General features: G+C 37.5%; 5 protein-coding genes across 5 annotated transcripts; 2 read left to right on the top strand and 3 right to left on the bottom strand.

Annotated features, from left to right (window-relative positions):
* Window positions 1-1,948: 1,948 nt before the first annotated feature.
* Window positions 1,949-2,547, top strand: MELLADRAFT_110827 (uncharacterized protein; the record flags this gene model as incomplete). Its single annotated transcript, XM_007414990.1, has 2 exons — window positions 1,949-2,104; window positions 2,365-2,547. 2 exons carry the CDS (start codon window positions 1,949-1,951, stop codon window positions 2,545-2,547), a joined length of 339 nt encoding a protein of 112 aa, XP_007415052.1.
* Window positions 2,548-2,876: 329 nt separating this feature from the next.
* Window positions 2,877-4,412, bottom strand: MELLADRAFT_110826 (uncharacterized protein; the record flags this gene model as incomplete). Its single annotated transcript, XM_007414984.1, has 8 exons — window positions 2,877-3,013; window positions 3,113-3,248; window positions 3,345-3,470; window positions 3,541-3,677; window positions 3,755-3,796; window positions 3,887-4,047; window positions 4,131-4,300; window positions 4,371-4,412. 8 exons carry the CDS (start codon window positions 4,410-4,412, stop codon window positions 2,877-2,879), a joined length of 951 nt encoding a protein of 316 aa, XP_007415046.1.
* A 1,022-nt stretch (window positions 4,413-5,434) lies between these two features.
* Window positions 5,435-6,344, bottom strand: MELLADRAFT_38989 (uncharacterized protein; the record flags this gene model as incomplete). The annotated part of the gene is made up of 5 exons (XM_007414983.1): window positions 5,435-5,521; window positions 5,621-5,741; window positions 5,836-5,966; window positions 6,058-6,165; window positions 6,282-6,344. Coding segments are annotated over 5 exons (510 nt in total), but the record flags the coding sequence as incomplete, so codon positions are not given.
* A 400-nt stretch (window positions 6,345-6,744) lies between these two features.
* Window positions 6,745-9,122, top strand: MELLADRAFT_39015 (uncharacterized protein; the record flags this gene model as incomplete). Its single annotated transcript, XM_007414991.1, has 8 exons — window positions 6,745-7,185; window positions 7,262-7,407; window positions 7,503-7,589; window positions 7,672-7,796; window positions 7,887-8,051; window positions 8,143-8,337; window positions 8,421-8,833; window positions 8,922-9,122. 8 exons carry the CDS (start codon window positions 6,745-6,747, stop codon window positions 9,120-9,122), a joined length of 1,773 nt encoding a protein of 590 aa, XP_007415053.1.
* Window positions 9,123-11,956: 2,834 nt separating this feature from the next.
* On the bottom strand, window positions 11,957-12,705 carry MELLADRAFT_110823 (uncharacterized protein; the record flags this gene model as incomplete). The annotated part of the gene is made up of 3 exons (XM_007414982.1): window positions 11,957-12,110; window positions 12,250-12,389; window positions 12,460-12,705. The coding sequence occupies 3 exons, from the start codon at window positions 12,703-12,705 to the stop codon at window positions 11,957-11,959; spliced, it is 540 nt and encodes a 179-aa protein (XP_007415044.1).
* Between the last annotated feature and the right edge of the window lie 2,419 nt (window positions 12,706-15,124).

The raw sequence follows: 15,124 nt of genomic DNA, 5'->3' as shown, positions 1-15,124 counted from the left end.
GAGATTCTAGGTTTAAAAGAACTTGGCATCTACCTTTCAACTCTGACTACCGCTATTGGCCAAATAAAAGTGCATGGCCATATGTCTTACACCTAACGTAGATCAAAGGTCCATGTGTATGCACTCTCTATCTCTGCTCTACAGGTTAGCTCTGGATTTACAGGCTCATCGTTTCGGATATGTCCAGTATACAAGGTAAGTACAGTCAAATTGGAAAAGCTTGACCAATTTTGCCTGCAAAACTTGAGCAAATTGGTGGGGAATCCCAACACTGGACCTACTTCTGAAGTTCTGAGGCCCTGCGTGGTCTGACTCCCGGTCTGTTCCGAGCTCCAGACTGTGTAAAGTGTCGGAAAAGAAGAGCCTTTTCCTAGCCTATGGATGGTGGGTGGGTGCAAAAAATTAAACTCTTTGATGTTTAAACAACTTAAAGAGCTTGAATAGCTTGAATGCTCAAACTCACGACATGAGGTGCAGGAGAAGAATTCCAGAGAGGAAGGAAACTCTTTCCAATTCTCTCTCTATATCTTTGACTCACCTGACCGTGTCGTGTATGCATTACTGCATGTGCACCCAGTCGATTTTACCCTCCGAACTACGATAGAATCTTCTTACCACGTTGTTCCTTCGGAGGGAAGGTGTCATCAAGGTGCGAGGAGGCCAAAATTAAATCAGGTTTCCTCTCTCCTGCGCAGACAGGCAGGCTTTTGAGAAGGGGACTTGTACCACTTTTGGGTCTTCAACAAGCAGGATTCTTGTACCTTGAGGCTTAGTCAAACTTGATTTTGAGGCTTTCGCATGCCATCCAGCCTTACTTTCAAATCACAAGTCCGTCTACAAGGTCTTGAATGACTTTTATTGATGGCATGAGGTGATCAAAGTTTGAAGAACTGCTTGAATTCCGAAACACTACCTCGCCGGTCGTGCCTTCTAAATTTTACATTGATCAATATTCTGGTGAGCTGCGTTGCTGTTGAGATGATGAGTTTACTTTCTGTTTGACAATTATTCTCAAATCAAGCAAGTTCACTACTCCACTCTTTATCACCTTAGACTTGGTATTCAAAAAGATATCTTTCCCAGCAGAACACCTCAAACACTGGGACTTTCCTTTGCTTAAGCTAGAGTTCAACTCGCTGGGTTTCTAACCTTCATTGAAATCAACCCATCCCTTCTTGAATTATGTAGCATGATTGCATTTTGATATGACTTTTCAGCAGGAAATTCTCCTCTTACATCACAAAGTTTTGTACCAACCTTTTCTTCAATTAAACATTTTCTGATTCTTTGGATTTCGCGTTGTTTTTTTATTAAAGAAATCTTAACTTGATCAGTCAGTATAAGAAGATTTTTTTTATTTTCATAACAACTTACTGAGCCGATTGCAAAACATCAATTTCTCGTAAGTAGCTAAGAACATCGATAGTCCACAACCATCTTCGAAAAAAGAAGCTCAAGTCTTTATCTCTTGAACTTTCATACGAGCCAACAAGTTTTTCAAAAAAATATCACTAGCCTTCATGGCATTCTTCATACATAAGCTTACATTGTACCACCTTTCCTTCTCAATCGAAAAGAAAACACACAGACACACACACTCGATGAATCCAACTTTTTCGGTGCTGAGCTTTTTGTTTATGCGCATTAACTTCATATATAGTACCTTAATCTTGATCAAAAACCAAACCGAAGATGATCAAATATCTTTTAGCATCATTGAAAAAATGGCAGTTTATCATTTTTGATTCCTTTTGATAATATTCCTTAAACACTTTATTAAACATATTCATATTTTTTTCCTCATCACAAACCATTCCTGACACCTCACCTCACCTGACGAGTCAAATTCCTCAGAAACCAAAGAAAGCCCCTCACAAACCTCAAATCACTCAGAAAAAAACCCTCGACCTAAATCTCAATTTTAAACGCAAAAATCATAATATTTAGAATGCATAGAAACCAAAACATAATCATCAATGAATTTATGTTTTGTAATTCACATGGAAAAGAAACGTGTCAAGAATGTTTAGTTGATCATAGATTAGGAAACAATTTAATTTTAGAAGATGATTTGATTCAATCTATTATGAGTTTTGATTGGGTTGTAAGTACATACATTGTCTTCTTTAATAATTATTAAATAATTATGTTCAAAACCATCTTACACAATTTTGATGATCAGTCTTGTTTTTTTTTGGAAAAATAAAATTGTGATTAGAATTCTAGACCGATTGATATATACGATTTAATAGTAAAGTTCTTTTCCCACTCCTTCAGTCAACCATCAACTAACTTCTTGTTTCCCATTTCTGACTTTATAAATTTCTTTTTTCCCATTGCTGATTATATTAATTTTTAATTTAGGATCGTAAACCAATAGAAGTCTACAAACTAGGAGTCACTCCACTAATCCCCAACAATCCAGTTCAAAGTACGATCCATCAAACTCAAGATACAACACTTTATCAATGTTTAAATCATCAAACCATAAATTGTTCAATTTGTTTTAATTGGATTCAAATCATTTTAAATGGTTTATATTTGTAAAATCAGAAAAAGGAAAAATTAAAATCAATTAAAATCTCTTGATAAAACTCTTCTTCAAGTGTTCATTCTTTTTGTTTCTTTGTCATTTTGGTTTTTTGGATTTCTTTATTTATATTTTTCGATTTTCTTTTTGGTTTTAAGTTTAAATGTAAAACTACAGTCATTTTATTTCTATAATACAAATCACCTCTAATTCCGGACCCAAATATCCTTCCACAAAAAGATAACCCAAAACGAATTTCATCCAATCATCAAACCCAATCCTTACCAACCCCAAAGACTCATCAAACAATCACATTTTTGTTCCATCCAGTATGAGTTCCAATCGTTTAAGCACCAACTTGTGATCCAAGTTGATGAACAGACTTAGCTTTCACTTTCGGTTTAGTAGCCATCAATCTTTTCAAAGTACTCATCGGAAACTTAGTTCTACAAGTCGAACAAACCGGTATAGGTGTACAAAAAACTTAAAATCATATAATTCCAAAAAAAACCCAACATCAATATATGTCAAGATCGCAAAGGAGGGTGGGGGGAGAGGGAAAAGATGGTTTACTATACTTACTTGATAAACAAACTGAACAAACATAACCAAGATCGATAATCTTTCGATGACAAAAACATGCAGCACGTAGGTCGACTTCTTCTTGTTGAGGCAAATTCAAAGATTTTCGTATACTTACACCTGGAAGAAAGATCATCTTGAAACCCCCAAAAACCAAAAAAAAAAGTCAAAAGTCAATTTTTTTGAATTGTATCGAAGGAGGCGGGGAAAAGGAAGAAGAAATCAAACTTACAGTCAAGTATTGGATCAAAGCTTTAGGTTTTTCAAGTCTATAATAAATCCCATTAGTCAAGTAAGAAGCTTGTTGTAAAAAAACTGCATCTTCTCCTGTGATTTTACAAACATCAATTGGAATACACTTTTTTTGAAAAGAAAAAAAATCAATAAAACCCCTTCAAAAAAAAACAAACCAAAATTGAAAGACTTACAGATTTTTGAGCTGAAAAAATACAATTCATCATGGGAATATATTGGCCGGGTGAGTCGGGTGAAATACTTATGATTAGGATTCTTGGTTTTAGGGAATCTTTTGGTCGGGTTTCTTCTTTGGTTACTCGATTGATATCTAATTTCCAATCCCCTCCAAAAAAATAAGTTTCAAGATCAAGAAGAGATTAAAGGGTTATGTGGAAATTGATTTACGACATAAAGCTTTAGCTAATGCATTAACTGTACCAGTAGGTTCTACAAAAACCCAAACCAAAATCTCATCAAAATCCCATTCAAAGTCCTACAACTTAAACCAAAAAAACCACAAAAAACACACACACTTACGACCACTTTTCAAATCTTGATCATTAACTTTCATCAATTTCTTAACACAATCAGAAACACAATCATCCAAAACCCTAAAAGTTTGATACGTATTAGAATCTCTATGCCCCGAAACCGAATCATTCTTAACCCCATTTTCTAAAGTAGAATACAACAATTCACTTAACCCCCCCCAAAAAAAACCAAAAAAAAAAAAAAATCAGTTTCGGTAAGAGGTTTGGTTTGGTAAGGGGATGGGGATTACCTAGTTCCAATCATTGAAGCATAAATTGCTAAAGAGTTTTCATGTCTTATTGATAAATGTGTGTTTGAGAATACCAAGACTGTTTCCAAGAAAGATGTGAGTTCAATAAACTCTTCTGATGATGTTGATTGGTGTTTAAAATTCGACCATGAAGATGGATTTAAATCTAACTACTTAGATGAAATGTCAATTTTAAGTTTTTTTTTGGGTTTGATTAAGTTGAAGTGTGTGGATGCTTACTATGATGATTAGTAAATCGGCTGGATCGGTTAATGGGTTCATCTTGATTGAACGGTCTCGAAAGAATAAATGGATGGAATCGATAGAATTGGTAAAGAACAGTTGATCGAACTCTGAGACTGAAGTTTGAACTCTGGAGGAACGCGATCCACTTGCTCAAACCCATACTCATACTTCTTGTAATCCCATGTATCTCCAGATCTATCATCTCCATCATCAATTCTCATTCTCATTTCCCTCAGCAACTTTGCATTTGTAGGCTCAGCATCAGTTGACTGAAATGAAATCAGAAAGACCAAGATAAAAAGATTTGCTTAATCTATGTACATAGTGTTGACTGATTTCAAGTTGGAAATCCTTCGATCAAATTTCATGACTTTTAATCAACTCAATCAAAACCTCATCTCTGAACTTCAACTTCAAAGAGTTCATGAAATTCAATATATAGATTGTGAGAACACCATGAGTCTTTTATATCTATCTTCCCAGTTCAGATGGAACCTGTTTTTTCAATTAAATATGTCTGGAGTAGAGCATTTATGGGATACAAAGTGGATCCCACTTTCCTCGATTAATAATGCCTGGAGTAGGGCATTGACCTGTTAAAAGTCACCTCAATCATGGGCTGAGATTTCAGGTCAGACTTTGAGCACCGCCAATGCCATGCACTCATCTGTAGTCAAAATACCACAACAACACTCAATACACCCAACTGAATGATCAGCTTCAGATAAAAGAGCCATAAGAAAACAAAGAATCTTTCAAGTTTGAATTAAACAAATTCATCTTTTGATATGTTGTAGTACACACTGCTAATGATTCTTTTGAATATTTAACTCAAGACTGGGTAAATCAAAAAATGAAACAACACCATCATTCAAGTTGCAAATCATACAACAAAAAGATTGAACATTATCGGAAAAACAGTTTAACTCGATTTTTTATCTGCTCCTGGTCCATCTACTCGTTTTCCAAGAGTCTTTTATTTCAAAAACCAAAACCAATCAATCAGTTTTTTTTACGAATTGATACATAGATTTGTCATGTCTAATGTGGTAAACCAATCAACTCACATCAAGTTCTTTTTGTAAATCTTCAATCTTTTGTTTATACTTCTTTTCAACTTCAGTAGAAAATCCCTTTTCACGTGTCTGACTAGCAGCCTAAAAAGAAAAGCAAAAAAAAAAAGATCAATCGATTCAGTTTCGAAAAAAAAAAGTGAAATGGATTGATAGGAAAGAGTGACCCACTTGTTTCTTTAAAACAGCTAAATCTTCTTGAGCTTTAATCAAATCCAAAATCAATCCAAACGTTCTTGAAAGAATCAAAGATAAGAAAAGTGTAAAGCCTCTCATATACATATCACGTTCACTGTAGATCCCCCAAAAAAAAAGAAAAAAAAAAAGATTCAGACTTTGGAAAAAAGGGACTGAGGAGGATAGAGTGGGTGGATGGAAAAGGCTACCTGAGAAACTTTCGACTTCTCCAATCGGTTTCACTCCTTAAATCTCGTCCTACTCCTGCTCCCTGTTCACGTGCTGCTTGTCCTTCGTTATGGATCTTGGTCATTCTCTGAACCGAATCTACAAATAAAACCTATCCAATCCAAGAAACCAAAACAGTTAGAATCATCAATTGAAGATTTTTTTCCAGGGGGGGTTTGGGATTGGATTTCTGAATGACTTACACCAACAAAGATGAAAAGGATCTTAAGACCATATTGAAGTTTGGCAATCAAAGGTGAAGTCGACAAGAATTTGAAAATCGATCTTCTCCAAGTGAATGGTAATGGCATCTAAACAAGACCGAAAACCCAAAGAAAAAGTCAATCCCAAAGGTGATGAATGGTTTGGTCTAGAAGGTTTGATATGATGATCTGGAAGTAAACAAGAAATGATCGGAATGACGTACCACCAAGACTATAAAGGTGACGATCTCAAAGATCAATAAGGCAAAGACCATCCAATTATATAACTATGTAAAGCGATCGAAAAAGAAAGATCGAATAAAAGAATAAGCATCAAAGTATGAAGAGATAGAAACTTGAATGGTGTTCTTACGGCCATGGTTGAGAATGTGTGTAGTTGTAGTTTGATGAATTGGGTTTTGTGGTTGGTTGATAAAGAAAAGTTAGATAGGAGGAAGAGATGAAGAGTTGATCGATTGCTAAATCCAATTGACAAAGTGGCTGTGACTTTCAACTCAACTCAACGGAATTGGTCAACCAAACACAAAAACAGTCTACGTCATAAGGGAAATGCCCCGAGTACCGGAGTCACACAACCCGATGAGAATGACAATGACCCGAAGAGACATCAAATTCATCAAATCCAAATCAAACCCATTCACAACAATCAATCGACCGATCAATCAAATGGAAGGATTCGATTTACCATTCGAATTCGGTAAAAAAGTTAAACAAAATGATATTTCATCCAAGATTTCAAAAACCAAACGAACCACCACCACAACCCCATCAGAAAAAGACCAAGAAAAAGAAAAAGAAAAAGTAAGCACAATCGCCCAAAACCCCCAATTTTCAACCCAACTAACGAACTCCATCCTCATAAAGCTAATCGAAACCACATCACAAGAAGAAGCAGAAGAAGAAGAAGAAGAAGAAGAAGGATTACCAATCAGTCACGAAGTCGAACTAAAAGACCATTCTAAGACGATCTCATCCGTTTCTCTTGACCCATCAGGTGCAAGAATCGTTTCAGGTTCATACGATTATTTTTGTAAACTTTGGGATTTCGGTGGAATGAATTCGAGTTTTAAACCTTTTAGAAGTTGGGAACCTAGGGAATCTCATCAAGTTGATTTCCTTTCTTCTTCTTATCTTTTGGTTGAATTTCTTGTTAATTCAAGTTTTTGGTTTGGTTTTGGGTTAGGTTCATCAAACTCTTTGGTCGAATACTGGGGATTCTTTTTTGGTCATCACTGCTTCTAATCAACCTCAGTTATATGATAGGGATGGAAGTCAACTTGCTGAGTATATTAAAGGTGATATGTATATTCGAGATATGAGACATTGCTCGTCAGTTTGAGTTTCTCTATTTCGTTTTCTGATTTGAAAATTTAAACTTTAGAAACTCATCTCCAGGGTTATTTTTGGGCGGATGGAGGATTTAGGGGTCATATTGCTGAATTAACTAGTTGTGCTTGGCATCCTAAAGATAATAAGACGTTTATTACTTCAGCTGCTGATTCTACTATCAGGTTCGTGTTTTTTTGGTCAAGGTTTTTACGTAGAGTTTAATGATTTATTTTCATGATGTTTTTTGGGGGGTGGTACTTTTAGGATTTGGGATGTAGAAAACAAACGGAAATCGAAATCGGTGATTGTCTTGAAATCAAAAGAACGTGGGACACGTACCAAGATCACAGCTTGTACTTATTCACCTGATGGTAAAACTATTGCAGCTGGTCAGTAAGCTTCTTAATTCGAAGATCTATTCGAATCCTTCAATTCGGTTTCTTGACGTCTTTCTTTTGGTGTGGTTGGGTTGGGTTTAGCTGGGATGGATGGGACTTTGAATCTTTGGGCTACTAGTAGTAATTTTAGTAGACCTAATTCGTCAGTTGAAAATGCTCATCAAAAGAATTCGGAAACGTCTTGTTTGCAATTCTCGAATGATTGTAAAACGATTGTAAGTAGAGGAGGTGATAATACTGTTAAACGTACGTCTTTTTCTTCTTTACTCAAAAAAATCAAACGAGAAAGACAAAGAGACTTATGAAGACGGGGTTTTTGTTGTTCTTGATAGGTTAGTTTGGGATGTAAGAGCTATGAAGAAAGCGTTGGTGGTTAAAGATGGAATGGGTTCTATGAATCCGGAAACTAATTTGTGCTTTAGTCCTGATCAAAAGTATATCTTGACTGGAGTCTCGGCTGAAGTGGATCAAAACTTGGGTGGAAGAGTCGTGGTTTTAGATAAGACTACACTTGAAATCCATCAAACAATCGGTGAGTTTCTTTTCGAATATGATTCTTGAATGTTTTGGTTTGACAGTCACTGAGATTTTTGGGGAATTTGTGGGTTTCTATAGCCATTTCAAAAGCTAATGTAGTCAGAGTTTTATGGCATCCTAAGATCAATCAAATCTTAACTGGTTCATCAGACGGAACGATCCATGTACTTTATTCACCGACTTTATCGAGCAGAGGTGCGACTTTATCATTAAGTAGAACGGCCAGAGTGAGAGGAGCAGGAGAAGAAGATGTAGATTTAGAAAGGCCGATCATCACACCACATGCTTTATCGATGTATAAGACTGATGAACCTATTGTGGCAGGAGGTAGAGGAGGAAAGAGGAAGAGAGAAAGAGAAAGACAAGATCCGGTGAAGACTTTGAAACCGATGCCTCCTTTGACTGGGCCTGGGAAAGGTGGAAGGGTGGGGGCTAGTGCTACTCAACATGTTGTACAAGGTTTGGTTAAGGATTCGATTCGACATGAAGATGTGAGTGATTTTTCTATTCAAAACCGATTTGAGACATCCACTGATGGATCAATTTCTGTGTGTGTGTGTTGAATTTTTTTTCATGTAGCCAAGAGAAGCATTATTAAAATTTGCAGCAGAACATGAAGGAGAATCATCCAAGTTTACAGGAGCATGGGAATCTACTATGCCTAAACCGATTTTTGATGAAAGATTATTGGAAGAAGAAGCGAAAGAAGAAGCCGAAAAAGAAGCAGCAGAAGAAGAAAGAAGAAGATTGAAAAGAGAAAGACCTACTAGGTTGATTTGATAAAGTCAACTTTGGAAGGGGTTTTGTATATTTGAGTGAGGGGGATTTTTTTTTGGATGGTTTGTAAGGATGGATTCGGTTGGGGGATTTGTATTACTTTTTTTGATTTTTTTCATTTTTGTTTTGGAAGAAGCATTTACAAAATAAAATGTAGAGAGAAATAATAGCAAGATTTCTTTGGAAAAAGTAAGATTGGGTTTGTGGATAAGACGATTTAAGATATTGAAAAGTTAAAAAGAATACTAGGTAAGATGAAATGATCGAAAAGCAGAGATATTTATATATGAATGTACAGGGTTGGTTGGAGATACACTTAAGGATACGAAAGCATATAGTGGAATCTTTTAGGCTTTTTTTTCTTGAGTTTTTTGTAATGTTTCGAGGATCATTTATGGGTCCGTTGATTGATTGATAGATGGATTAACGTCTTTCGAAAGCTGATGATCTACCCATGAACTAAACCATTAGAAAGATAATGAAGAGAAAAAAACAGATGAGTGAATTGGTAGGGTTCATAAGGAAATTAAGAAAAAACTTACTACAATGACAAAATCTAAGATCCATTCTATTAAATATAAGAAATCAAAAGGAAAAAAAGAATATGTTAGTTGAACTCGTAGAAATAAAAGAAAGGTAAGATGAGTTTTGAAGAGAAAAGAAAAAAAAGGTGTATATGAAAGTTTGTTTACCTCCTAGTTCTAAGTAAGTTAATAAGAATTGTTTGAGTTCTTTATTTTGAATTTTAGTAATTGCAGGTCTACCAAAGGAAAAAAAGAGAAGATTAGATAAGAATCATCAAAAGAGGCTTTTTTTATGGGAAGGAAAAGAAAAGGATAAGATGACTTACGAAAGACCTGTTGATCTTTTAATACCTGATAAACAAACACTAACGAGGGTTGCATCTATTGCGAAATGTAACTATGAATGTATAGATGAAGAGAAAATAGGTTAGGATTCGATGCGTGTGTGTTTTGTTTTGGTTGATTGGTTTGATTGAGGGATTGATAGATTTACTAGACCACTTGTTGAGAAACCGAAAAGACTTGCTACTGGTACGATTAAACTCATGACGTTTGTGATCATCTTGTTGGTGAGGTTTTGAGGATCAGTCTGTTTTGAGAGGTTCTTTTTTCGTTTTGGGTCTTGGATTGAGATTGGTTTGGAATGGTTTTTGGAATATGGTGAGATGGTGAAGTGGATGAGTTGGTCGAGCTTGGTAACTTGGTAGAAGTGACTCGATGAACCTTTACAGTTACACATCATCATTCACATACACATAAACTTAATCACTCGACTTCACTTGAACACTACACATCACTCTTCTTTATTTGAAACACAACTGCGATAGATATTTATAAATATGTGACCATGTTCGCAGTCAAGGAATTTTAGGGGTCAATCACAGTCCATTCTTGGAATCTGATAAATTGGCACCGCTTGAAACCAACTACATACGTGGTGTAGCAGAAGAGAAGCTGAGTTGATTCTTCTGTCTCGTCAAAGTCACGAAATGACTAAGATCCAACTAGCCATACATCAATGCTGCTTTGAGTTTTTTGTAATGTTTAAAAAACCTAGAGAACTCCTCATGAGCTGAGATGCATATTGTTTGCATTTTTTTTTGAAAAAAAAATACAGAAAATTGTTGGAGGGCTGGGAGGTCAAAGTATATAAAATCTGATACACTTCTTGGTCAACGTCATGAAGTTGAAGATTTCTAACTAAGAATCACTTTGGCTTTTATGATCTCTGTAGTCTTACACGAGCACTTCTTCATTTTCCAAATATCTTTCAATTGAACCTTTATCATGAAATCATTTTTCAATCTTTTTTTGTGGTGAGATCAATAACAGTGAGGTTTCTCTGAATCAGATTTTTTTGAAAGTTTGCCTATCCTCTACTGGAAGAAGTGACCAGGGGAAAGGAAGTGAGAATGTAAAGACCAGTGGATTGGTTGTTTTTATCATTTTGTTTCAACCTGACTTCAAGGGGTCAAAAAACTAATCAAATGTAAGGTATTGAGAAGATTACCATAAGGGCAACTCACGCACGGGAGATTTCCATGTTTTTTGGAGACATATAAACTCATTTGAAGACTAAGCAAGAATTTACTCCCTACTTCAAGACTTCATCTCTTTGCAAGTATAAATTATGTACTCACTGAGTGAAAAAAGATCTGGTTTTGTTGTTCAGACTTGATAAACATCATATATGTATGGTCAAGGTGTTATGGGATTGTGAGTACCAACTCAAGGCACGACTTTATGCGGAAGTCCATGATAAGTGATGACGTGCAGATGTGAAAGTTTCCCGTATGCTCGTAGCGGGGAGTCTCAAGCGAAGAATCTTCAGGTAGCTAGTGGAAAAAAATCCATCCACTCCAACGCTACGACCCACACACAAGCAGATCACACCTAGACACGACTCATTACTCATAGTCTTCGAATTATTACCACTTCAAAATAACCGGCTGGTTTTTGGTGATAAGGAGTTTTTCTCATCAACGCAAAAACTGAACAGCCGCTGGCGGCGCCCCTCCCGTACTGCTTAGGACTGTCATAAAACACACGTCTGTTTTAAGCCTTAGTTGGTATGTTTAGATGTAATAAACACCGAACACACTCATCCGAACAAAATGGACTTATGACATTCACCATGTGAGATGAGGATATAATCATCCTAAGCTTGGCTTGTTGATTTATTTTTCGGTTCTCAGAAGCGTTTGATTAAATTCATGATCCATCACATAAGCATTTCATTTAGACTATGCTTTATTTCAACACACTACATACAAACAAATTGTTTCATGCGGATCTGACGGAACACAATCTAGATCAATTTCGCTTCCCAGTATCGGCGTCAGGAAAGGGTGATCTGAATTTGTTTGGGATTTGATCGATTCCTTCGACCTTTGAAGTTGATAAAAATCCTAGATGATTCTCCGTCCCAGCATCGGTCTCAGGAAGATATGGTTCGGTGTCTCGTTGACTGTTATTTTCATCAAAGTGAAGAAGCTGACGGGGAACCTATTTGAGACGATCGACGTGATGTATCATGAAATTAGTGAATGATGTTTCTTACTGGTATATCAAGAATAAAAAAGACGTACTTCCTCAGCCCACTTCACCAGCCTCTACAATCACGGGAGCTACCCTGCGATATCAATTCAGATACCGGATGTTTCAATTGCTCTCCTTTATAACCATAATCAGTCATCACGGGTGGACAATTTGGAACGTTTCCGCGTGCGTCTTCTTTACACTTTGCCTATGGAGAGAAGATTTGGTAAGTTGAAAGATTTGATGATGAAGAGAATAAATAGATTCCATGACTCAACTTTACACCAAATCTCATTTCTTGAAGGTGCTTTTGGATCTTTGTTGTGAGTGTTATATCCAGCATACGTACATCCCATCGGATTAGCTACAGCTCCGGTACAGAACACTTTGGTAGTCGTATCAACGTTGGTTGGATCATATTTTTGTGAATTATATCGACATACTACACACTTGTCAGCCGAGACTGAAGATGTGAAGAGGATAAACGTTGTGAAAAGAATGAATGATTTCAAAATTTGAAGCATTTTTTGTAAAGGTTGAGAAGATGATTTTCAGAGTGATGCGCGCAACACGACTGGAACAGAGAAACCCACAGCAGTGTGGTTTTTAATCTGGTCCGAATCTTAGGCTGTCTTAAGGTGAGCTGTAGTAGTGCTCAGGGTTTAAATGGAGATCTTTCAATTCCTCACAGTTAGATCAAGACCCTTTTGGCTCCCCCGTGTTAGGTTCACTGTAAGGTCTAGGAATAACGGGTGTTTTTTTTCTTTTTGATGAAGACTCACTTTTTGGGTACGAAGTGATTTGTTTTGGTTGGCTAGCTACTCGTACTCGTACCCAACGATCTACATAGGAGATATGCTGATGACTACATACTTAGATTGGTTCGAGTGATGAGAAATGTGAAACTATTGTCTGTATCTCACATTATAATCCATGTACTCATGAAGATCGGAATCAACATCGAGTGCCCGACATTCTGCATAAGTCTGAATTCACTTCTTTAAAAGATCAACTGAAAATTTGAGTGCACCAGGTGTTCAGCAGCAGTGAGACCGGGGGCCCTTCTCCAATACATGCGAGGAACCGGGCACTGTTCGACCGGCCCATTGTCATCGCAAGTTATTGTGCTTTGACTTTGATGGCAGTAGGCATCCAACATCCTGTAAGCCTTAAAGAGGTGTACGTGACATTTTGTACACATATGCCTTTTGGAAACTAGGTACCGCCTTGACTTGTTACGGCCGGAAAAGACAGAAATGTCCGGATGACATTCTAAGCCAAACACAACCTTATGGCCATCAGGATGCGCAGCGACATCTCACATCCTGATTTCCCCCGAAGGCATTACGTACCTGCTGATACAATCAGGTGGCGCGTAGGTAAGCATTTTTTCCAAGTGAGCTGTCAAAATAGGAGTGGCTGTGTTATCGTGCAGACAGCCACATCTCATAATATATTTTGTACTAGTCCTATCTGAACTTGAAGAATGGCAATATGCACATAGGGGAATATATATATGGACATCAGATCCAAAGTCAGCACGGATAGAGCCTCAGACAGGCGCCAGATGATACCTCTGAAGTTTTGCGGTCGAATTGCGGATTCAGTGGTACAGTAATATTTTCTTCAACCTCTCGAGACTCAGAGTCCCCGTCACGACATGGTGGACGACACTATGCTTACTGTGACGCGATAGTGGCGGAACTTCCCAGTGTTGAGATCTGCGGGCAAGTATTGCGGAAGGCTTGACTTCATGGACTGAAATCTGAAATAGTCTCCGGCTGAACGAAATCTTTCGCAATGCTCATACTAGCAAAGACGAAGAGCGAGGATCGGAAGTTATGCTTGTCTGATTGGTGCTTCCAGTCGTTTTGCTTGATTTACCCTCGACTGCATAATCGAGTCCCATCAACTCTGTTTGATTATTTCAGGGTTGCCCGATGGTCAATGCTATGATCATTCATGGCCAGCCCACGAAGAATATGATGCGAAGCTGTCAATTGGTTAACACAGGCCACCGAGTTGTACTACCTCTTGATCGTCATAGGCTATATTTCATTTAGGCGTGAGATGGATATGATTAGACTGCGATTCATTGATGCGATTGCTTTGCGACTTTTCAAACCTTGCATTTTAGACCTCTGGTAGCGTCATACTTACGCTTGTACGTCAAGAAAGACTTGACTTTCTTCTTTTGGAATCTCGCAACGACATCATCCACTATGAAGCATAATTGTCAACTAGGGTCTACTGGAGTGAGTGAAGTATAAATCGCTTGGTTCCAGAAGAGCATTTATCTCGACGTCGCTTCCAACACCGTCCTGGACTAAGATGATCTGGCGGTAAGTCACCTAGGGTCACCTTCTGGGCAGATTATTTCAAGAATGAAGCGCACTAGTCAAGTTATGAGTCCGGCTCCCCTTGCGCCAGAGGAAGCGACCGAGAGATGAGTCCTATTTTTGACTTATCTCACTTTTCGTACTTTTTTCTGCACGAAAGGAATAAATAGATGAGCTAACAGATAATTTGTGAGCGAGATATGTTGGATAAGTCGAGCATCATTTTTACCATGAGCCTTTCAAAGATCGCTTGGCGGCTCGGTCCCTCTGTTGCAGTTTCTGAGCCTTTTCTACTCGATCATTAGCGTCGCGCAATCCTCTCATCTTATGGCATGTACGCGATGACCTGTTGCGATGGCATATGCAGCAATATGGAGTGTAGAGTCTAGAGTCCTAGACCCACATCTGACAGTGACATCTTAGCGCCCGTTCCCTCAATCTATTCATCTCTCTGGATCTTCAGCACTCTTATTGGAAGTCTAGTTACCAGTATAGCATAAGCCTGCAAGACTTTTCGTCAGCTATGAGGCTAAGCCTGGAAAAGTGGTCAGTCTGAAGTCAACCTTAGCACGCATCCCCCACCGTGTCAAAAGAGCTGTCTGTT

The sequence above is a fragment of the Melampsora larici-populina genome, assembly GCF_000204055.1.
Source record: "Melampsora larici-populina 98AG31 unplaced genomic scaffold MELLAscaffold_47, whole genome shotgun sequence".
NCBI lineage: Eukaryota > Fungi > Basidiomycota > Pucciniomycetes > Pucciniales > Melampsoraceae > Melampsora > Melampsora laricis-populina.
This window is presented reverse-complemented; position numbering and strand designations above follow the sequence as displayed.